Source organism: Vombatus ursinus, unplaced genomic scaffold, assembly GCF_900497805.2.
Source record: "Vombatus ursinus unplaced genomic scaffold, bare-nosed wombat genome assembly UNPS02014773.1, whole genome shotgun sequence".
NCBI lineage: Eukaryota > Metazoa > Chordata > Mammalia > Diprotodontia > Vombatidae > Vombatus > Vombatus ursinus.
This window is the reverse complement of record NW_020954551.1, coordinates 43,089,862-43,114,717: the sequence shown is the minus strand read 5'-3', so window position 1 is coordinate 43,114,717 and position 24,856 is coordinate 43,089,862. Positions and strand designations below refer to the sequence as shown.

Genomic DNA, 24,856 nt, shown 5'->3' with positions numbered 1-24,856 from the left:
TAGAAGACTGACAGATGATTGAGAAGAAAGAAAACTAGCTTCATGCATGACCAACAGAAGAGGTGGTGTTGTATATCGGCAGAAAAAGAGAAAGGTGAAGGGAGAGATCACAACCCCGGGGCAGTGCTTGGCCCTTAGGAGGTGCTCCATGCATAACTGCTGGAATGAATTGAGTCAACTGCCCTTAGCCACTCAGTCTCTGAGAATCTTCTGAGGTGAGGCAGCTGCTCAGTCAGGTACCCCCCAGCCTGGTAAGGATCAGACCAAGGGGGTGAGTCTAAATGAGAGGAGCAGACATTTTAGTTGGACACACCCTGGTTGTTAAGGTGATATAAAACAATGAGAAACACTAACAGGAAGCTCTTCCTGAAGGTTTAGGCATTTGGCTCACTGAAGGCAGGGGGCCGGATCAAATGACCTCTTTAAATCCCTTAGGATTCAATCTATTTCCCCCTCAGACTGTGTGTGACTGCCACAGGTTCAAGCACACAAATCACCACTGAGGTCTAGTTTCAGATTCTCCCAAAGCACACAATCTCCCTTGTTGCCCAATTAAGCCTTGAAAAGAAGAATCTGATTTAATAAATGTCTTCCTTCATAAGGCCAGAGCTAATCAAATTCTCTGTATGTCTTTCTACTACCTGTTATTTTACAAATCTCACAATCTGCTTCCTTCCTTCTGCCACCTTAAAAAAATGCTTTAACTTCCCTGCCCACCAAATTCTTACACTGAATGAGATGATGAAGACATCTCTCTTCAGTGTCACTAGTGAAGTTCATGCAGACTCCCTGCATGATCTTGGGCAAATCATTTCAGTTCTCTGGACCTCAGTTTCTTCACCTACAAATTGGAATAATATTTTTTGTGCTCTTTACCTCCCAGGACTACCGTGAGAGGAACACACTACATAAAATGTCAAGTCCCATATAAAAGTAAAAGTGGACTTATTCCCATTAGTTCAAAGCTTCAACCGAGTTCTTTAGTCTATCTTGGCAAAACCAGAGTGTCACCATAGGAACAAGAAGGTCCAGACTTGGGGTTAAAAACAAACAAACAAACGAAGATATCACTGTGGACAAAAACTAAGCTTTGCTGAATCAAGAATGCAAAACAAAGAATGAAATATGAGGAAGAAGCCTGCGGGATAATGATGTAAATGAACACACCACTAAAAGACACTGGAACTGAGATTATATACAATGTCTGATATTGGTTCCAGAGACTTGATCGTGAAAACCCACCTCTTGCTGGAAAAAGAAGAGTTGGGCCTTGGGTATGTATTTCTTAATATACTGACAGATGCAGTTTGTTTGCTTAACCATATTTCTTTGTTACAGGAATGGTTCTAAAGTGGAGGTGGGAATATAACTGAGAAAGGGCAGTGGTATAAAAGCAAAAAGAATCAAACATTTTTTAAAAAGGCTGTGAGTGTGAGTTAGTTTCTCTGTACATGAAAGATATCATGTGTGCTATATATGCCTTCAGAATTTTTTTTGGAGGGGGCAGAAATAAAAATTTTAATTTAAAATCAAAGGAAATGACTGCTGAATGTAAATTTTCTGTTTTTATCATTCCTACTGAAAAATACTACATCAGAGTCCACAACTCTCACCACAGATGGGCAATTTTACTGTTTTTATGAACAGTTTACCACATCTTTTATGATTGCTGGAGAACTCAAGTTTCCAATGCTGCTGTGGGGAATGAGGACTACTAAAGAGTACAGGCTCCATCCTGACTGTAGATAAGGCACGCTGCCAGAGGTCCTGCCTCTGAGGCCACTAAGGTACTAAGGTAAGGAGATTTCTCACATTATAGCTTAAAGCAGAGGTGGGGAGCCTGTGGCCTCGAGGCCACATATGGCCTTCTACGTCCTTGTGTGCAGCCTTTTGACTGAGTCCAAGTTATACCGAACAAATTCTTTTATTAAGGGGATTTGTTCTGTGAGGTTTGGATTCAAAGGGGCCACACCTGAGGACTTAAAGGGCCACATGTGGCCTTGAGGCTGCAGGTTCCTCAGCATAAAGATTTGTGGAATTTTACTAATCCACTGTGTTAACTATCAGAGACAAAGATAACTACAAGCAGAGAGGCCACATGAAGTGTAGAAAGAGGACTAGGCCCAGAATCAGACCAACTGGCTTTAAGATGGCTTTATTTTGCTCTTTTCAAAAACACAAGATGGTTTCAGAAAAGTGAAAGGGGCTGCCTCTGGGACAATGGCTCACCCTCACTGGGGTATGCTGTGCTGGGGATTCCTTTGCAGGTACAGGTTAAACCAGATGACCACTCTAAAATTCTGTGGTTCTGAGTCTTGGTTCTACTATATACAGAAGTCTTTCCCAATTCCTCTTAATTCTAGAGACTTCTCTCCACTAATTATTTCCTATTCATACCGCACACAGTTGCTTTCATGTTGTCTTCCCATTAGACTGTGAGTTCCTTGAGAACAGGGGCTATCTTTTGACTTTATTTATATCCCTAGAACTTAGCACAGTGTCTGACACTTCCTAATAGATGTTTCTTGGCTGATTTCCCCAAAATAGTAGTAGTTTCTGAGGCTAGATTTGAACTTTCCATTTCATCTCCATCCAATCAAAACTTACCTGTCCTGCATCCCATCCTCTCAGAACCCTGTTCCTTGTTTTCCAAAGTGATATTTATCTAATAAACTAAACTAAGGTATTAATAGCAGATAAGGTAGTCAAAAACAGAGTTTTCCCAGAAGATAAGGTATTCAAGGACACAATTGTATTATAACAGAGTTTTCCTAGAGACAAATGACTTAATCAAAAGGACTATTTACTTGAGGAGTGGACACCAAAAAAGAGGGTAAAAGAGATAGTTGAAACCAAGGGACCTTTTATCACACCTTGGTAATTGTTTATATGTAAGAATCCCTATACCTCAAGTTCTGGTCTTACACAAACTGGACTCAATTTTGGGGGTGCCCTCCCCACCAAAAGCCCTCTTGTTTTGTCCCTACCTAGAATGTGCTCTGTGAAATCTCAGCATATAGTATGTGCTAGGGTTCCTATAGATAGGAGTAAAAGGGTCCTCAGCTCTTATATAAGTCTAAAAGATAATAATATAATATCAAGTATAGGATAAACTTTATTCTATCTAAGAGAAAATGCAATACACACGAAGGTCTCACAATAGCCTCTAAAACTCTACTCTCTTCTCCCTGAAATGAGTCCCAATACTTGATGAAGCACCCTAGACAAAGAGATTCAGTTTAGACTCTCCTTAGAAGAGAAACAAACTTAAGACTGTAAGACAGGCAACCCTTCAGCATTGCAATAGGTCCCACTAGCCCACCAGCCTTATAATACTAATGTATGGTTGGGACTCCCCTTGGAAAAGAGACTAACTCAGGCTTGCTAAAGAGGCCATCCTGTTCAGGTATTTTGCCTGCCCATGTCCCAGCTTCAGGTCCTTGTTCGTTCAGTTCCTTAATGTATGATCTTATTCTAAGAAGTAACTTTCTCCAGAACACTGGGTCCTGGGACTCTCAAACTGGGGGATGTTACAGTCTGAGATTGGTACTACCTGAGAAATGTCCTCTTCATCTCCATCAAGGAGGCTGGGGTTCACAAACTCCTACCAGTAAGCCACATGGCTCTCCTCCACAGCTGCCACATTTCAGTCTGAGAGGTTCTGTCAGTGCTTCTCCAAGACTAGGCTCAGGAACTATGCTTTCAGGTCATGTGGGTTAGAGTGCACATAACTCCCCTGTGTCTCTGGCGAAAGGCTACCATACTCCTAGAGGCTAGGAAAGCTTCCTGCGTCCAATTTCATTCTTAATTCTGCTGATCTCAGGTATGTCTTTTGAAAAGGGAAATGACAAAAAAGGTACAAGAGGCCCAGCAATTCTACTGGTTCTCTTCATAGCTTCCACCCACAAAGGGGTAGCCCTGACCCAATAGACTGACACAACCAATACCTCCCTATCAGAGGGACTACAGATCTAGGTTTGCTGAGGCCCAGGATCAAGAGACTTTGGTTACTAATTCTATACCTCACAGAACTTCACCCAACCAGAATCCCAAATAAAGGCTCTACCTTACAGGTTTATCATGTGAACCAGAACATTGGCATAGTTAACCTTCTACATATATATATATGTTCATTTATATATGTGTATATGTGTGTGTGTGCATATAAAACAGCAAAGCCCACTAGGGAAGACCTAAGGATTTGCCACTAACAGGTACAAATTATATTCCTGGACCAATAAAATTTTGAAATTAAAAAATAAAACCAAACAAGCCTGAGAAAGTAATACCAACAAATGATTTTGGTCTTCCTATTAAGAAGAAATTTTTCTGTATCTATTTAAATAAAAAGAATCTTCATTTTGTGCTTCAGCCTTGTAAGCAGATTTTGCTTCCAGTGTGCCTAGTGAGGGATTTGAATTAGCAAACACTAAACAAAATGGCAGCTGTAATGAACTCTGTAGAGCTAGAGGTGAATGAGTTATGAGCAATATCAGAATTTTATGAACATGTCACTCACTTCCTGATAGGGAGGTGATGAATTTAAAATGCTGAAAAAAACATGCATGTGTGAATTTGTTTTGCTAGACTATGCAGCTATGTATTAAAGGTTTTATCTTTTGCTCAACTGAAGATGTGGGAGAAGGTTTAGAGTAAAGGATGGACCAATTTTTAAGGTGCTTGTTAACTGAAAAACTAAAAACAGAAACTAGAAAAAAAATCTGTCTCATGAAAATTCCTAAAAAAGATTTTTTGTTCTGTTTTGCTTTTTAAACTGTGGCTATAAATATGTATTGCTTTCTCTTATACCCTTGTTAGGGGAGCACAGAGTTGTGGAAAGAAGATTGGGCTGGAATCAGGAGACCTGAATCCCAGTTCTGGGCCTGACACCAACTGCTTGTGTAACTTTGGACAAATCACATCTTCCTATCTGGGCCTCAACTGTGTCACTTGTAAAATAAGGGCCCTCATTTTATAGGTGAGGCCCAGAGAAATTACTTTCAAAGTCCCTGATTCTGTGATTCTCTACATCAGTAATGGGCTGGCAAGAAAATTCATCTTCCATCTTTTTGTTTTTTAACTTGTACATGCAAAGACACTGATTGTTATTCACCTGATTGCCTTTACCTCTGTGCTATTACTGTATTTAGCATACCATCAGCAGTCGAGCAGGACCAAACAAACTTATGTTCAGACTTCAAAGCAAGAGCAATGTTCCCAGTGGCGTCTGTATGTTTACAGTTGGTTGGGTGATGTCCTCCAGCTTCCCTGCCCAAGTCATAAGGAGCTCTGCAAACGGCGCCAGTGGCTGCTTGTGCCTGCGGACAGCACACGTGAACTGATCCCCATCATATAATGTTCTACATTTTCTTGTTGTTTATCTAATCTTGATGGGTTATACACTACTTATTCTTTTTTTTCTTCAACCAATAAGAAGAGACAAATTATTATGTATATGCTATATCCATTCAGCCATTAAAGAGAGAGAGAGAGAGAGAGAGAGAATATCTCTAGAATGTCAAGAGAGTCCATGGTACAACTGTATTTGAATTGAGTCCTGGTTTCAGCCAGGAATGTTGTGCATTAAAAGAGAGCATGTCTTGTATGAGAGGTTACTCAAGTAGTGAAGGTAGGAAGCATCCTACATCAAATGGCAGAGACGAGTCCTGGATCAGGTGGGAGAGATGATACCATCCTGTATCAGTTGACTGGAATTTAGCCAGGTATGAGCAGGTCTGACATCCTGCATCTTTCCTTCTATCATCTATGCAGCAGTAAATCAGTCTACTTAAAATTCTGTCTTTTTTCTCCTCTTGCATTTCAACCTGTACATTCACTTCCTCCTCCACTTGGCTCCCATGGGGAGGAGGAAGCTAGCAAGATGGTGCTAAAAGCAAACACTATTCTCATTCTCATAGACGTTTGTACATAACAGAAAACTCGAAATAAGAATAGTCATGTTTGCAATCGCTCCTCTGCAACTGCCTGCTGGTGGCTCTGCTTGTATCAAGCCTTTGCCCACTCTAATCCATCCTCCACTGAGCCACTAAAGTGATTTTCCTAGAGTGCAGGTCCAACCATTCATTCCCTCCTATTCAATAAACTCCAGTGGCTTCCTATCACTTCCAGGATCAAATACCAGATGCTCTTTTGGGCATTCAAACCTTCATTACCCAGACTCCTCCTACCTTTCCAGTCTCCTTAATCCCCAACCCATACTCTTCAATCCAGTGACAATGGCCTCCTGGCTGTTCCAGGAATGAGATATTCCATCTCCTGCCTCCAGGCATTATTCTCTCTGTCTGCCCCCCCCCCCCCCCCCCAATGCCAGGAATGCTTTCCCTCTAACCACTGACCTCCCTGGCTTCTTTTCAATCCCACCTTCTACAGGAAGCTTTCCTTAACCTTAATTCCAGTGCCTTCCCTCTGTTAATTATTTTCTATTTATCCTATATATAGCTTTCTCTCTCTCTCTCTCTCTCTCTCTCTCTCTCTCTATGTATATAGTCTCTCCCACTATATTGTAATCTCCTTGAGGGCAGGGACTGACTTTTTGTATCCCCAGCATTTAGTACTGTGCCTGGCACATAGTAGGCACTTAATACATTTTTATTGATTGATCTTCATTTCTCAATATACCTTGATGTCCACTGTCCCTATCCAGTAAGCCATCTCTCATAACAAAGAATAAAAAAAAGGAAAAAGAAAGCACTTTGGCAACCCTAACCAACACATCGACAAAGTATGACAACATATGTGCTAGCCTTAGTTACCTACCTCTGCAGCGTGGGAGGGTAGTGCATTTTACCATCTCTTGTCCAGAGTCAAACTTCTTAGTCACTATAATTACAAAGAGTTCATTTTCTTTTTCTTTATGTTCTTTCCATTTATATTGTTGTCACTGTATGTATTGTTTTCCTGATTCTGCTGACTTCACTCTGCATCAACATCTAATTTATAAATAAAGTCTACATATTCATTGTTTCTTATAGCAGAGTAATATTACATTACATTACATTCAGGTACCATGATATGTTGAGCCACTCCCCAGGTGATGAGCATCTACTCTGTTTCCATTTCTTTGCTACCACAAAAGGAGTGGGTGTACATATTGTGTATATTTGTAAATACATATGTATGTATGTACATGTTGGCGTGACTCCCAGGCTGTTGTTTTATCCCTCACAGCACACAGCACTATCTTTTTCCCATAGCTTTGGACCACGATTCGCTAACTGGGTCAGGCAATAGTTGAGTCCTTTATGTGTGCTCTGGTCCTACACACACGCTACTATCCTACATATGGCAGTGCTCTCCTGGGGCTGTGCAACTTCTTTTGGACTAGGCACCATCAATAATCTAAGCAGTCTGTCTCCAGGGGCAACTAGCAAATCTAAGAAATGAGAGTGAACTAACAGAAAAAGAAGTGGAATACTGGGGAAGGGAAGAAGAATCATTTTTTTGTTTTGTTTTTTTTTGGTAAGGCAATCTTAAGTGACTTGCCCAAGGTCACACAGCTAGAACGTGTCAAGCGTTTGGTCTGAGGCTGGATCTGAACTCAGGTCCTCCTGACTTCAGGGTTGGTGCTCTGTCCACTGTGCCACCTAGCTGCCCCAGGGAAGAAGAATCATGAAAGAAAAAGTTCCAGCTGGTCTGGTATGTAGAGGATACAGTGTCACCAAGAATGGCTTTAGAAATCACTAGATTTCAAGTCCCAGGGCAGCTATTCCTAATCCATAAGGAACCCTAAAATACTAATCCCCCTAAGGGCAAAATATAAGTACAGATGTTCACCTAACAGTTTTTAAAACGAGGTCTAACCCAAACATTAAATGAGAACTTCTCTCTATAAGGGAAACATAAAGCCCACCAAAGTATGTGATTATTATCACTGAACCAATTAAAAAGTCCAGAAGCTCAGCTGAGAAGCTATGAGTGATTGCCCCTCTCCTCTCTCCCAGGCCTGTTCATGCTTCTCAGTCATTGATTTAAAATATTGTACTATGCCCCTCTCCCAAACACAATGTCCCTACCCCGAGAAAACCACGGCATTTATGCAAACAATGGCTGTGTAACTAGAGGGTGAGTCATGGGAGGCACTTGCATGGACCACTCCTCAGGCTCTCATTCAGTCCCCCTGCATCAGCTACAGAAAATCCAGGGAAAAAAACCAAGACAAGGCAGCACATCCCTCCTCTTTAGAATCGGTGTGACTGTGGCATTGCCAAGGGAGGAATGAGCTTAGCTCTCATAGGGACAGGGAAGATCCCGATGGGAAGACAAAATTCAGGCCTGAGTGGGTACTCTACATGGGTCAAGCTACACTAGAGACTCAACATTTTGCTCTAGTGGAATCCCACAAAATAAGAGAAAGTCACAGAAGTCGCTGGCCAGTGTCAAGCCCTCTCCCTTCCTCTAGCCCTGTCAGGCTCAGTCGGCACTTTGCTTTCCTTGAAACAGCTTTCCAAGTCACCGATGTCTATTACGGCCAAATGGAGGACGGCAGGAAGAGAGACCAGATGACGATACCCTCCCCCCCAAGAGACGTTGTAAGAAGAAGGGACCTACCAGCTTGGAGATCTTGTGATTACCACAAGACAAGAGGCTAGACTCTAAGCCCTCTGAGGTCCCTTCTAACACCAGGCTTATATGATTGCACGAACCACGATGAATCACACTTCTGCCAACTGGGATGACTAGGTTATGAGAGGACCGTAGAGGGAACAATGACTAGAACGTTCTCTTCAGAGGTCTTAAGAAATCACTAAAATAGCCTCTTTCTCCTGCAAGGAAGAGGACAACTGGGAAAAGAGGCTGGATTTATAGCCCCCAACCTAAATCCCAGATTATGTTTTGGGTTAAAGGAGGAGGATGCTCTTAATTCTTCAACAGGAATATACTGCATCCCAGAGCAAGGTGGGTGAACAAAAGTCATGAACAGCTGCTTTTGGCTAACCAATCAAATGATGTTTGTAAAGAGCCAACACAAAGTTATCTGAAATCACAGGTTCCAACTTGATAGAAACATACACCAATTCGAGAATGCTGGTGGAGAGGAAGTTGGATTTTCCATCTGGGTACCCCTCAGGCAAAGATCAGAATGGGGAGAGAATTACATACATAACCTGATAAGTGACATTACTGTTCTACCTCACTGGCTAGCCACGGGAACTCTAGCTCAGTGTCCAGCTGACCCATTCCAATCTAGAAAGGGTAGTAGCTCCCAATTTTCAGCACCAAAAGCCTTCCTGTCACTTTGTCAATCTCACTCTTTGGACTGTTAATAGATGGAGAAGAAAACTATCTCCTAGCAGAAGAACCAGGTGAAAACTCTACCTCCTGAGAACAGCAACAGGGCCTGGTACTTGGGCTGTGTCATCACGCTGAAGGTGGGCTCCGGCTTGATCTTAGTGAGCTGGAACTATTTATAGTGCCAGAAAGGCCCAGGTAGATTATTTTCAAACCCCTCATTTTGCAAAGGAGGAAAATGGGGCTGAGAAGTCTAAGGTCACAGCAAAGTCTGATCTAGAACCCAGATCTCCTGATTCCCAGCCCACAGTTCCTTCCACTGTGCTGTGATGATGTCTGGTCACTTCACACTGGTACTGAAGAATTGTTTTTGGGATATCATTACCCTCTTCACTGCCATTTGACCTGTCCCCACCTTGAAACTGCCAGTGACTAGGATATAATGCCGGAACATGCTGTGCAGTACGGTCTGCTCTCTGACCTGGGGTTGTGACGGGTCTGGGAATTCCTGGTGGCAGTCAAGCACAGCTGGTGTGAAGATACAGGAAGTGCTAGAACAGGTTTCGTACAGAGCATTTTTCATGCACTTCTGAAACAATGCAAAGAGAGCAGTTTCTAGCTTCTTAACCCCACCTCCCAAAACATGCTGTTCCCTCAGTTTGATTAGTGACCCCCGATAGGAGCTCTATGTCAGGTCTTGGATAACATGTGAAGCGTCACTCTCTGCTTCAAAGAAAGAAAATAGAAGCAATATTTAAAACAAAACAAAACACATTGTTCATGGTACCGAGACTGGAGAAATTTATTATTCTGATTCTAAATGCTCTGAAATGAATCACAATGGGAACGAGAGGCAACGACCTCCTCTACAAGCTGACCTTTAAGTTGCTAGGAAATTCATGAAATGCTCATCACAAGGAACATGTGTTCCTTTGAATGAGCCCAGGGCTTTACACTAGATGTCTCCAATGATCTGTCTTTGGGACAGAGTGGAGAGGATGATCTTACAGTAACAATGGGGGTCTCTCAATTTACTTCTAACCTCCAATAAACAAATAAACTTAATTTCATCAAGATTCCTACCTTCCATAAAGGTGAAAATTCTTTAAAAATTTAATTCCTGTTTAGCACCTATGAAAAGGAGAGGGTACGTTGAAGGAGGCAAAAAAGGGTCCAGACTCATGTCCTTATTTAACACTGGGAACACTTTAAATACCAAAACAATAAAGAACACATCGATTTACTTATTCTCAACTCCAGTCATCCTTCAGCACTATAATGATTCAGTTTTTATTAACTAGAGAAAGAAATGTTTGGGGGGGGGGGGCGGTGTAGCCAAGGGGGTGGAGCCAAGATGGCAGAGGGAAAGCAGTGACTGTCTTGAGCTCTCTCCCAAAGCCCTCCAAATACCTAAAAAAATGGCTCTTAAACAAATTCTAAAGCAGCAGAATCCACAAAAAGACACAGTGAAACAAATTTCTTGCCGAAGACAGCCTGGATGGTTGATCGGAAACATATATCGTGCCGGGCAGGGAGAGGAGCGCAGTTCGGTGTGGGTGCGCAGGCCACAGTGACTCTGGAGCAGGTCTCAAAGGACTGAATCTTGGGCAGCTGTGGCAGTTTCCAGACTTCTCAAGCCCTGAACACCAAAGACAACTTAGAAGGTCAGTGGGAAAAGTCTGTGACTGCGGTGAGAGAGGAGCTAGGTCTCAGCTGCAAGTCTCAAGCACGGCCCCCCGCGTGGCTGCCTCCTGAGCTTCTGGCCCATAGACTGAGGGGGAATTGAGTGGCTGATCAGAGGGGGACTGCAGGGATCTCTTTGCCAGTGCTGAGGCAGGAATCTCTTGCTTTGCCCGTGCTTGGATCTGGGTCACAGTTCTGAGGGGCAGTCCTGAGGCGAGGAGGAACACTGGTGTGGTAGAGCTTGTTGTGGTAGTGGAGAGAAAACACCTCGCCCCTTATCATAGCACCTTGGAAGAACTGATAATTTACAGGTCCCTAGAAGTATCTATGAAAACAGCTATACAAACCCCCGAAGCTTGGGACAGTACACTCTTCACATTGGAAGAAGACTTTTACCTTAACAAAGAGTTTAAAACTCAAGTAATTGACCAAGATCATGAGTAAGCAGCGTGAAAAGAGTCAGACTATATTATCTTACTTTGGTGACAAAGAAGATCAAAACATACAACCAGAAGAAGACAACAAAGCCAAAGCTCCTACATCCAAAGCCTCCAAGAAAAATATGAATCAGTCCCAGGCCTTGGAAGAGCTCAAAAGGGATTTTCAGAAGCAAGTAAGAGAAGCAGAGGAAAAACTGAGGGTGATGCAAGAAAATCATGAAAAACAAGTCAACAGCTTGCTAAAGGAGACCCAAAAAAATACTGAAGAAAATAACACCTTAAAAAATAGCCTAACCCAAATGGCAAAAGAGGTCCAAAAAGTCAATGAGGAGAAGAATGCCCTAAAAAGCAAAATTGGCCAAATGGAAAAGGAAGTCCAAAAGATTACTGAAGAAAATACTTCCTTAAAAATTAGAATAGAGCAATTGGAAGCTAGTGACTTCATGAGAAATCAAGACACTGTAAAACAAATACAAAAGAATGAAAAATTAGAAAACAATGTGAAATATCTCATTGGAAAAACAACTGACCTGGAAAATAGATCCAGGAGAGAGAATTTAAAAATTATTGGACTATCATGGAAAGCCATGATCAAAAAAAGAGCCTAGACATCATCTTTCAAGAAATTATCAAGGAAAACTGTCCTGATATTTTAGAACCAGAGGCCAAAACAGAAATTGAAAGAATTCACCGATCCCCTCCTGAAAAGAGATCCCCAAAGGAAAACTCCTAGGAATATTGTAGCCAAATTCCAGAGTTCCCAGGTCAAGGAGAAAATATTACAAGCAGCCAGAAAGAAACAATTCAAGTACTGTGGAAACACAGTCAGGATAACACAAGATTTAGCTGCTTCTACATTAAGGGAACGCAGGGCATGGAATATAATATTCAGGAGAGCAAAGGAGATAGGATTACAACCAAGAATCACCTACCCAGCAAAACTGAGTATAATCCTTCAGGGGAAAAAACAGTCATTCAGTGAAACAGAGGACTTTCAAGCATTCCTGATGAAAAGACCAGAGTTGAATAGAAAATTTGATTTTCAAATACAAGACTTGAGTGGAACATGAAGAGGTAAACAGAAAAGAGAAAATCATAAGAGACTTATTAGGGTTGAACTGTTTACATTTCTACATGGAAAGATGATATTTGTAACTCATGAGACCTTTGTCAGTATTAGGGTAGTTGGAGGGGAAAAAATGATATGTACGTATATATAGATATAGATAGATAGAGGGCACAGGGTGAGTTGAAAATGATGGGTCATATCTGGAGAATAAAATTAAGGGGTGAGAGAGGAATATACTAGGAGAAGGAGAAAGGGAGAGGCAGAACAGGGTAAATTATCCCACCAAAAAAAAAAAAACCCAAAAAGAAAAGGCTCTTACAGTGGAGGGGAAATGGGGAAGGTGAGAGGGAATGAGTAAATCTTACTCTCATAGGATTTGACTTAAGGAGGGAATAACATACACACTCAATTGGGTGTGGAAATCTGTCTCACCCTACAGGAAAATAGGGGGGGAAGGGGACAAGAGAGTAGGGGAATGATACAGAGGAGGGCGGACTGGGAAAGGGAGTAATCAGAAGCAAATACTTCTTAGGGGGAACAGGGTCAAAAGAAAGAATAGAATAAATGGGGGGGGCGGGATAGGATTAAGGGAAATAGAGTTAGTTTTTCATAGCATGTCTACTATGGAACTGTTTTGCACAACTGCACATACATAACCTATATTTAGTTGCTTGCCTTATCAATGAGGGTGGGTGGGGGAGGGAGGAAGGGAGAAAATTTGGAACCCAAAATTTTAAAACCACATGTTTAAAAAAAATGTTTTCACATGCAACTGGGAAATAAGAAATACAGGAAATGGGGTACAGAAATCCATCCTTCCCTACAGGAAAATTGAAGGGGAAGGGGATAAGAGAAGGGGGGGGAGAGATAGAAGGGAAGGCAGACTAGGGGAAGGGGTATTTAGAATGCATGCCATCTTGGGGTGGGGGAGGGGCAGGACGGGGTGAAAATTTGGAACTCAAAATCTTGTGGAAGTAAATGTTGAAAACAAAAAAATAAATAAAAATTACCATAAAAAAAAGAAATGTTTAAAGAAAAAAAGCAGCAAAACAAAAAACAAAAAACTCAGTTCCTGCATCATACAAATGGTGACACTTCACTGATGCTCAATGATGTGGACGACAGAACATCTGAATCTCAGTGCCTTGAGGGAGTCTCTAGTATGTCTTGGGCAACTACGCAAGTGCGCGCGCAAATACACACACACACACACACACACACACTGCAATGTTGGCCCCATGAACCTCCCCGTTTCCTTCTGAGGCCCCTTCCCATGCTGAAGTGAGGTGGGTGTCTGGGGATGTTCTGCAATGAGCCAAAGAAGTGTCTTCTGCAGGTTCATGCATTCAGCAAATAATTCCTTGAGCAGCCATGATGCACATGATGCCAAATGCGACATGGTCCTTAGCGGCCCAGTGTTTACCATAGAACTGGGGAGACATCACAAGGAGGTGATCAAGTAACAAATCAGTGTTTGGAGGTAAGAGCTTACAAATACAAAGGAGGGAGACAGATAGATCACTATGGGGTGAAGTAGCCAAGGAAAGTTTCATGGAGAGCATGGAACTTGAGCTCACTCAAACATTTGAATAAAATTTAGACAGAAATTATATTAATAGTTCTATGTGTTTCTAGATTTATTGTGGTGAATTCAACTATGAGCCAGCAGTACATTAAATAACCAATACTCCTAATACATATTTTTTTTCCTTTCTGTGATTCTTTTTTTTTTGCTGGCCTTTTCCTACTTCTTCAGGCCTCTATCTGCTTCCTGAGATCTTCTCAAATGTATCAAAATGCACACAGCCCATAGGCTAGTTAAGTGAATAGATTAATTTAGTTATTATACTGACTCACCTTACACAAAAATATATTGAAATATGGTCATAGTTACTTACAGCAACAAAAACAACAATAGCTAACATTCATCTGGTGGTTCAAAGTTTGCAAAGCATTTGATGAAATAATTTCCATTTCCATGACCTACAAATTAGTGGTACGTTACCACTGTGAGCACCACTATGATGGTGTTCAGCATGAATAACAGATAGAAAAGAGATTCAGATATAGACTGGGGCAGGGCCACTCACTATCCCATTCCAATGCCATTCTCTATAGCCCCAGCCCTGAAACGAAGTCACTCACAGGTACTATTTGCCACTGCTACCTCAGAATGACCAGCAGGATGCCCAGGTACAAACTGAGCCAGCATGAAAGAGACTTAGAAGAATCAGCACCAAGTACATCAGGGATATTAGGGCAGACCCTGGTTATGAGGGAAAAATTCTAGACTTAGCTCGGGATGGTACAATACTATGTTTCCTTATCAACAGACTGTTTCTGAGTGGCAGTGCGAGTGGCTAACGAAGCTAGCCAGTCCATGGTTACATGGCCTTCAACAATATGGAATATCATGTAGTTGTTTTCACCTAAAATCTAAAACGCAATTTAAAGAGTGAGGTAATTATCAGAGCTGGTGCCTAGCCATAACACTAAAAGATCCTGTTTCATATTAGCTTGTGTGAAAAGTCAGAGTACCTTCTCTGATCCCAAGTGGTCACTACTTCCAACTAACTAGACAATATCACTGTGCATACCCTCTGATCCAGCAATACCACTGCTAGATCTATATCCCAAAGACATCCAAAAAAAGGGAAAAGGACCTATTTCTACAAAAATATTGATAGCAGCTCTTTTTGTGGTGGCTAAGAATTGGAAATCAAAGGAATGCCCATCAATAGGGGAATAGCTAAACAAGTTGTTGTATGATTGTAAAGGGAATATTATTGTGCTGTAAGAAATGACAAGCAGGATGATTTCAGAAAAACCTGGAAAGACTTACTTGAACTGATGCACAGTGAAGTGAACAGAACCCGGAGAATGTTGTACATAATAAGTACAATATTGTTCAATGAAAAACTGTGAATGACTTAGCTATTCTCAGCAATACAATGATCTAAGACGATCCCAAAGTCCTAATGATGAAGCATACTATCAGCCACGAGAGAAAGAACTGATATTGACTGAATAAAGACTAAAGGTTGCTATTTTTCACTTTTCACTTTCTTTTTTTTTTTTATTAGAGTTTTCTTGTACAAAATGACGAATATGGAAATGCTTTCCTAATTGCACATGTATAATCTATATCTGGTTACTTCCCATCTCTGGGAGGGGAAGGGGGAAGAGGAATAGAATTTGGAACTTAAATAAAAATGTTAAAAGTTTTAAATGTTAAAAATTTTAAAAAGAGAGAGAAAGAGAGACAACATCATGGAATGTTTGCAAGGAACTTTCACTAAGTCCATATTACCCCAAAATGACTCTAAGAACCAGGCAGCCAAAAAAGAAATAAAAATGATACTGCTTACCCGCTCCACATGTCCCTCCTTGTGCTTCAGTTTATACACCTTCAGCTTGGGCAGGAAAGTCTCAGTATAGTTCTTATCTTCTAGCCCTTGAAGCATTATCCCATGGAAAGCTAGTCGGCAAGTATTGGCGAGTATATCAGTATCAAGTTTAGAGCCAATCACAAGACACAGTTTTGGGCAGGTGACAGGCTTCTCGAATTCCAGGAGAGCCCACTGCTGTTTTGGCCACTTCTCTACAGGTTGGTCACTCTTCTTGTCCTCCTCTGCAGTGGTGGAATCCTTGGACAAATATTGCTCTTGATATAGATATTCCTTTCCAAAGTCAAAGGCCTCTTCCAGGGGCTCACAATCAAACTGATCAGGAGCTGGGCTGAAAAACATCACCCTTCCCATCACTGTTTCATGACCAACTGTTATATGAAATTTTGCCTTCGTCTGAAGAGCACCTCGAAAATAAGGAATCTTCTTAACAGAAACAATTGCAGCATGGATGGTATGGAGAGATTCTGGTGTGCACACTAGCCCCCGTTCTAGCAACTTGGGGTCAAACTGGGTCACACAGATGCCCAATCTATCTCCTTGCATGGCTGAGGTGACCGGAGTGTGGAACATCTGCATGGACTTCACTTTCTTCACTACCTGATTTTAAGAGAAGGAAAAAAAAGAATGAATTAAGTTAATCAAAAACAGCTCTAAACCTCTAAGATTTTCTTTTGCAGAGCCTCTATCTTCCCTTATTTCCCTCACATTGCATTAGGCTGTGAGCTCCTTGAGGACAGCGGCTATCTTTTGCCTCTTTTTTGTATTCCCAGCACTTGATACAGTTCCTGGCATGCAGTAGGAACTTAATAAATGTTTACTGATTGATCCCATTAGCAAATCAAACTCTGTTCCATGTTAAGTTTAAAAAAAACAAACTGCATCACAGCCATGGGGAAGAACACACACACAAAAACCTAATGTTTCAGTGGTTGTTGACACAGAGCTATCTCATATCTGTACAATGTCATTTTTATTTCACAATACAGAGCATAGCAACACTACCACAGGGGCAAGGGAGAGCTGGAATGGACCGTGGATTTCACATTGTCTAATTTTCTCATTCTACATAGGAGGAGACTGAAACCCTGGGACCTGAACTGATTTGCCCAAGGTGACATGGCTAGAAGTAGCAGGATTAGGTCTAGACACTAGGTCTTCTGGTCCCAGCATTTTTTCCTACTATTCTGTAGTGCCTCTGAGGCAATAACAAATATTCTCTTATAAAGTTCTCTACATCACACACAAAGATGTTCCCTCTCACCACATTTGGTTGGGAAGGCAATAGCTTTTTAAACAGTCAGATATCACATATCCCAGTGTCTAAAGCTTGAGGAGATGTAAGAATGCACAACAGAATGGTCTGCTGTTTCATTGGTCTAATCTCCTTACTAAAGAAGGCTTTGTTTTGGTTTTTGTTTTTTAAACAATGAGTGCTGTTCAACAATGGAATAGGCTGCTTCCTGAGGTAAGGAAGCAACAGAAGTATTCAACAGAAGTATTCAAAAGGGGTCTAGCATTGCTGTAGATGAGATTCCGAGTGGGAAGAGATTAAACCAATAAAATGCCTTCCACCTCAAAGATGTGATTCAATTGAATATGTGATGAATGCCTATTATGCACAGAGCACAGTGCTAATACCCAAAGAAATGCAAAAACATGGCCTTAACCCCCAAAAACCTGAGACAGTAGCTAGGGAAAGGGAAAGGCAAGTACATAAATAACAAGGCAGAATGTCTGAAGAGCTGGATGACAAGAAGCTTTTAGCACAAAGCCAATACTCCCAAGGACATGGCCCTCTGGACCCTTGCAAAGACGCAAGATCCTAGAAGCAGTTTCAGAGAGGTTCCTTCCTGGACAAGACGACAGCTACTATAAACCAGCTCTGACCCTGAAGCTCTCTGGCCAGGGCTCCACCTGGGTGTGTTTGGGAGCGTTGCTGTTTGTCCTTCCTTATTGAAGAGGACCATGACATCAGGAAGGTGATGCCCTGACATGCAAGTGAATTGGATTTCAGTGAGGGAGGGCTCACTGAGCCTCACTTCCTCCTTCAGAGTCATCTGGATCCAGTGGCCAGATATGGATCAGGACGACTGGAGACGGCCCAGGATGCAGTGGGAGACCTTTTTAAGCTAAGGTCTTTAACAGGTCTCAGTCTGACTGAGGCAATGCCCAATCTGTGATTAAAGGTAAGTAAGAAATGAGGTAGAGAATGGCCTCTTTTACCTAGTCAAAAAAAAAAAATCTGAGAGGGAAAGACCTCTTAGGGTTTCTGGCTAAAATAGAAACAACTGCTATTCACATTCACTCTGAGCCAATCAGGGCCCAAACAATGATCAAGTGGGGCTTGGCCTGGTACCTATTGTTGGCCAATCAATGAGAAGCTGTGTGATAGTTTAAAAGGGTGGAAGAATAGGTACATAGCTATTCTTTTCTAATTTGCAAGTAACCTGTAAACAGGAGAGAACTGTGAGGGCTTCTATGAGGAGACCTTCCAAACAAACTGTCTGATTTACTTCAGAATCAAAGCCAACTTACTGAAATATTACTGTCATAGCAAACAGCATGAAAAATTAAAAAAAATATGGCACGACTTGCATGATGTGACACAAAGTGAACAAAATGGAACCAAAAGAACCATTATATGATTAATAAAAAATTATGTTAATGAAGACAACTCCAAAAAGGCAACAAAAATCACTGATACTAACTATAAATCATACACTCATCCTTTATTTTAACAATCTGTTAATCAACAAGCATTTAATGAGTAAATACTATGTGCCAGGCACGATACTACATTCTGGGAAGACCTGTGTAAAAAGAAATATTGTAAAGAACTCTGGAAAGTTAAGTTAATTACACTTTACAAAGGGAAAGTTACTAAAGGTTAAGATTGTACACACTATTACTTGCAATTATTTTTTATGTTGCTTTCCTTTATTATTTTGAGAGACTATATATTGTGAGGGATTCAGTTGGGAATATATTGAGAGCTCAGATTATATACTAAACAAATTTTATCAAATAATTTTTTTAAATTCACCTGTGCTATGTTCCATATATAGATGTCAAGAAGCTACGTTTAGGATAATAGGATCACAGATTTAGTGTTGGAAGAGACCTTAGAGGACAATGAGTTCAATCTTCTCGTTTTACAGATAAACAAACTAAAGCTAAAAGAGGTAACTTTTAGGTAAACTTGCACACAGAAAGCACACAGGTTAGGTAACTTGCACAGAGCAAGTAACTATTTGAGGTGGCATATGAACTCAAGTCTTTCTGTCTCCAAGCTCATTTTACAAAGCAGGTAAAATTAAGGTACACATATTCAGAATATAATATCATCTCAATCACACCGATTTAAATTATGTAGCAGCCACATCTATTTGTAGCACAATTTCAGAAGGGAGCAAAAAGGGTCTCTGAGCTGCCAAAATCACAAAATTCCTGCCCTTTACTTAGAAGGAAAACACCTTGGTCTTCCTGCACAGTCTGCTGATTCTTTCTTTATTCTGAGCTGTTTTCTGGTTTGTCACCAAACCGGCTATTTTAAAATAGGACGTTAAAACTTGGAGGCAGTTGAGAAAAGCAGCAAAAGCACTAAGAGAAGCAAGAAATAATAACTGACAGTGAAGAAAAAGACAGAAAAAAACACACAAAGACAGCAGATGAATTCAAAAGGCATTAGCAGCATAAGGTCACTTGGCATTGCAGGCCAAACTCGTCCAGATCTTCATAGCCCCTGTAGTCATCACTATGCCATACTACAGTACATAAGTGACCCTCAGCCACCAACACAAAATTTAATTATGCTATATCTGACATCCCAAATTTAAGAAGTCAGAGTGGCATGTAATATATTTTGGAAAGGCTCCCATTAAAAATGCTTAAAATCAAAAGAGTTTTGATGCTTTAAAGGTAAGTGTCCATTATCAGAAAAAGTGACTTGGACAGCTATGGAATGAGAGGCCTTAGGACCCTTTGGGGGAAGTCCTTCCCTTCCCTGGCCATCTATATATTTTTAAAGATTTATGCTCCTAGGAAACATCTCCCAGGCTATGATAGTGGGTCAACAGAACACATTTCTGTACAGAAGCCCAGCACTTTCTGAAGCTCTTCAGTATTTAAGTGTTTGTTTACAGATCATTAACTTCCCCACAAGAGGCTGAAGGGCAAGGAAACTGATAACTAAATACTAGACAAGGCTACAAATCAATCAGATAAGATGAAGCACCACTAAAAAGGGAATGGAAGTCAATAGGAAATAAGATTTCATTTATATACAACTTCTCAAGAATGTATCTCAAAGCAGAGACTGCATAGCATCCAACAGGAGTTTTTTTCAATAAAGTGGGAACCAAACCACTATTCTCCCCATACTCAGATTGACAAACGATCCAACTAAACTCCAAACCTATTTAGAAATCTGAATGCCAGCAGGTTCCAAGTCAAACATTCTCCATGTAATAAGTAGGCACTTAGTAAACTGCTGTGCCACAACCCGTAAGGTGAAATTTCAGGTTTATGAGTCCTCCTGAGAAGTCACTGAGAACATTTACATGAGTTACAATTCCCATCAGGGGAAAATGACCTCAATGAAATAACTACTGATCTCCTAGACAACACCCAATTCCTCCTTTCTGATCTCAAACTTGAATTACTAGATTATGTGTATGCATGTATCATATATGCACATATGTATATGTATATATATATACACATGTATATGTGTATATATATACACATAGGTACTTACATATATGCATACACAAATTTAAATTTTCAATGCGGTTCATATTCTTAGGATTAAAATAATAAAAAAATCTTGATGAAGATAATATGGAAAAGAAAAGCAACAAAAATAACTGTGGAAATAAAGATTTTTCAGGACCTGAAAAGGAAACAGAAAGAGAAAATAAAGACATTGTGAGAATGACTTAGTTTTTATCTGGGGGGTTTTATCCCAGGATAAACACAGAGTAACACTGCTATTCAATATGCAGAGAGTTGGCAAATACATGTTTCCTACATTTAAAGTAACTTTTACAGAATCTCAAATTCCCAGAATTGATGAATGTAGTGTTCAGTCCTTGAACCTCTGACTACCGCTCCAGTTCAGTGGGAGCTATCTGGGGGTAATCATAATTATGTGAATTAAGACAAGCCCCCATTTCTGTGTCTATTCTGTTACAATCAAAATAGAAACTAGATGTATAATATCAAAACATTTAATTAAGATGACTTAGCTTAGCTTTGAAGGAAGCGAGGGATTCTGAGAGGCGGGTTGATGGGAGCCTCTCAGACTCAATTTCTTCATTTGTAAAATGAGGATAATACTTGTATTAATTATTTCACAGGGTTGTTATGAAGAAATTACTCTCTAAACTTTAATGGACTTCACCAATATAAGCCATTATTATTATTATCATCATTATTTTTACCATTATCATTATTAACAAGTAACAAGGGCAAATAATCAGGTAGCAGAACCATTCTTAACACTCCACCCCCTCTTTCCTATATAGAAGTGGGAGCAATTCCTTACAAAATCAGGAGGGATTTCAATCTAATCCCTCTTTAATCCCCACTAATCCACCAGTGTATCAAGAAAGGGACACAGTTGATTCTGAATTTACATGCCCAGTGGTAAAAGGCTTAGGTTTCAGTGTTATCAGTCTCTAGGAGATCTGTGGAAGCCTCTCCAGGCAGGAAAGAGATCCAATAAAACCTCATGGGAGAGGTTAGAGATCTGCTGAAGTCTCCTGCCTTGACTTGAAGCAAATAATGATTCTTGTAGGTTTCCTAGATTCAAGGACATCACAGCAATACAACTACCTGTGTTCTTTCATCTCCCTCATCCAGATGCAGCCCCTGGCTTGCTGCTCTGCAGGTGAGTGCACCTATCTGCTGCTTTTTAAACTTCTTGCCTCTCAGAATACAGACCAATAATAGGTCCTCATCTCACCAAAACTCTCTGCACTCAGACTTAATAGTTTTTTGGGAAATGGAATCCTGCGAGTTTTTACTCGATGAGTAATGCTCTCTGAGCTTAGGTATTTTAGGATATAATAGTTAGACAGGAAATTCATTCCAATGTACCCTAATCACAACCAACATGGGGAACCAGGAGAAAAGGATTCATTTTGGATAGTGATAAGCTCTGATCTTAGACGTTAACAGACCAGGCATTAAGCACCAACTCCAATCAATTCTCTCTGCTTAACCCTGAGCACATCACTTGAGCTCTCTAAGCCTCAGTTTCCTCATAAGTAAAATGGGGATGATGAAAAATATTTGTACTTAACAGAAGCAGAAGAGATTAAGGAAAGGTGGTGAGAATACACAGAAGAACTATACAAGAAAGACCTTAACATCACTGATAATCGTGACGGTGTGATTACTGATCTAGAGCCAGACATCTTGGAGAATAAAGTCAAGTGAGTCTTAGGAAGCATTGCTAACAATAAGGCTAGTGGAAGTGACAGAATTCCAGCTGCGCTCTTTAAAATCCTAAAAGATGATGTTGTTAAGGGGTTGCACTCGATATGCCAGCAGATTTGGAAAATTCAACAGTGGCCGCTGGATTGGAAAAGACCAGTTTATGTCCCAATCCTGAAGAAGGGCAATGCCAAGGAATGTTCAAATTAGCGAACAACTGAGCTCATTTCACACACCAGCAAAGTCATGCCTAATATTCTGCAAACTAGGCTTCAGTAATACGTGAACCAAGAGCTACCAGAAGAGCAGGCTGGTTTTCAAAGAGGCATAGGTACTAGAGATCAAATTTCCAACATGCACTGGATTATGAAGAAAGCAAGGAAGTTCCAGAAAAACATCTACTTCTGCTTCACTGACTACACTAGAGCCTTCGACTGTGGATCACAACAAGTGACAAGTCCTCAGAGATGGGAGTGCCAAATCATCTTGTCTCCTGAGGAACTTGTACACCAAGAAGCAACAATTAGAACTGAATAGAGAATGACTGATTGGCTTAAGATGAATAAAGGAGACAAGGCTATATATTGTCACCATATTTATAACTTCTATGCAGAGTACCTCGTGCAAAATGCCAGGCTCGACAAATCAAAAGCTGGAATTAAGGTTGCTGAGAGAAATATTAACAACCTCAGATATGCAGATAATACTACTCTGATGGCAGAAAGTGAAGAGTAATTGAAAAGCCTCTTGATGACAATGAAAGAAAGTGGAAAAGCTGGCTTGAAGCTTAACATAAAAAAAAAACAACAAAAAACAAAAAAACTCACTTAAAATCTTGGCAACTGGTCCCATCACACCCTGGCAAATAAAGGGAGAAGAAATGGAAGCAGTGTCAAGATTTTATATTCTTGGACTCAAAGATCACTGTAGACAGTAACTGGAGCCATGAAATTAAAGATATTTTCTGCTTGAAAGGAAAGCTATAGCAAATCTGGACATCTTACTAAAAAGCAGAGACATCACCTTGCTGACAAAGGTTCATATGGTTTTTCCAAGAATGGTTTTCCCAGTAGCAATGTATGGCTGTAAGAATTGGACTATAAGAAAACCTGAGAGCTTCAGAATCCATGATTTTGAATTATGGTGCTAAGGAAGATTTTTGAGAGTCCCTTGGACAGCAAGGAGATCAGATCAATGATACCTAAAGAAATTAATTCAGACTGTTCACTGGATAGTCAAATACTGAAGCTGAAGCTTAAATAATCAGGCCATATAATGAAAAGACAGAATTCATTGGAAAAGACCCTGATGCTGGGATAGACTGAAGGCAAAAGGAAAAAGGGGCAGCAGAGGATAAGAGAGATAGTGTCATGAAAGCAATGAATGTGAGTTTGGACAGACTTCGAGAGAGTGTAGTACAGAAGGGCCTGGCATGCTATGGTTCATGGGGTCATGAAGAATTAGATGTGACTGAACAACACGACAAGAAAAACAAAAGCTATAGCTCTACTATTTCTTGCTGTAATTCATTTAACTTTTCCTTTAAGAATTTAGATGCAGGGGCAGCTAGGTGGCACAGTGGATAGAGCACCGGCCCTGAAGTCAGAAGGACCTGAGTTGAAATCCGGCCTCAGACCAAACACTTGACACTTACTAGCTGTGTGACCCTGGGCAAGTCACTTAACCCTAATTGCCTAAAAATAAAAAAAAATAATAAAAAAAAGAATTTAGATGCTATACCATTTGGTACATATATGTTTGGCATTGATAGTAATTCACTGTCTATGATACCTTTTAGCAAAATGTAGTTACTTTATTTATTTCTTTTATTTAGGTCTATCTTTGCTTTTGCTTTCAACTAAAGCATAAAAGATTCTATTCCAGTCTCTTATTTTTAACTGTTGTGTACATCTTTCTGTTTCAAGTACTTTTTTTGTAAACAATATATTGTTGGATTTTTGTTTCTAATCCATTTGGCCATGTTCTTCTGTGTTATGGGTGAGTCCATCTCATTCACATTAACAGTTATGATTACTGTGTATTTTCCTCCATCCTATCCTCTTCTATTTTTCCTTCTCTTTTTTTTCCCCACTGACCTCTCTTTAAGAGTCCATTTGGCTTCTGACTATTGCCTACCTTAATTTATTCTCCCTCTTACCCCTCCTCCCTTTTCCCTTAATCACTTTTCCTCCTACCTCCCTCTGGGTAAAATGGATTTCTTCACACAACTCCGTGTATGTATATTCCTTCCTTGAACAGTTCCAATGGGAGTGAGGTTCAAGCATCACCTGCTCTTTCCCTCCTCCCCTGCCTACTTTATTGTATAAACAACTTTTTTCTGTCCTCCATATTTGTGTAATAATTTTTTCCATTCTTCTCCTCCCCCCACCCCATTCCCCAGTGCCTCTCTTCTCCACCTTTCCATTTTTTTTTTTGAGATCATCCAAATATAACAGAATCATACCCAGGACCTCTAATTAGACTCCCTATAAGATACCTGGTAATGATAAAGTTCTGAGGCATTACATGTATTATCTCCTCATTCAAGAATGTATATAGTTTAATCT

General features: G+C 40.5%; 1 protein-coding gene across 1 annotated transcript in view; it reads right to left on the bottom strand.

Annotated features, from left to right (window-relative positions):
* EEFSEC (eukaryotic elongation factor, selenocysteine-tRNA specific) overlaps positions 1 to 24,856 on the bottom strand; it is a 243,410-nt gene that overhangs the window by 19,363 nt on the left and 199,191 nt on the right. Inside the window, exon 5 of the mRNA XM_027863808.1 lies at positions 15,810 to 16,448. Within this exon, the coding sequence (XP_027719609.1) occupies positions 15,810 to 16,448 (639 nt within the window). The remainder of the gene's footprint in view (positions 1 to 15,809; positions 16,449 to 24,856) is intronic.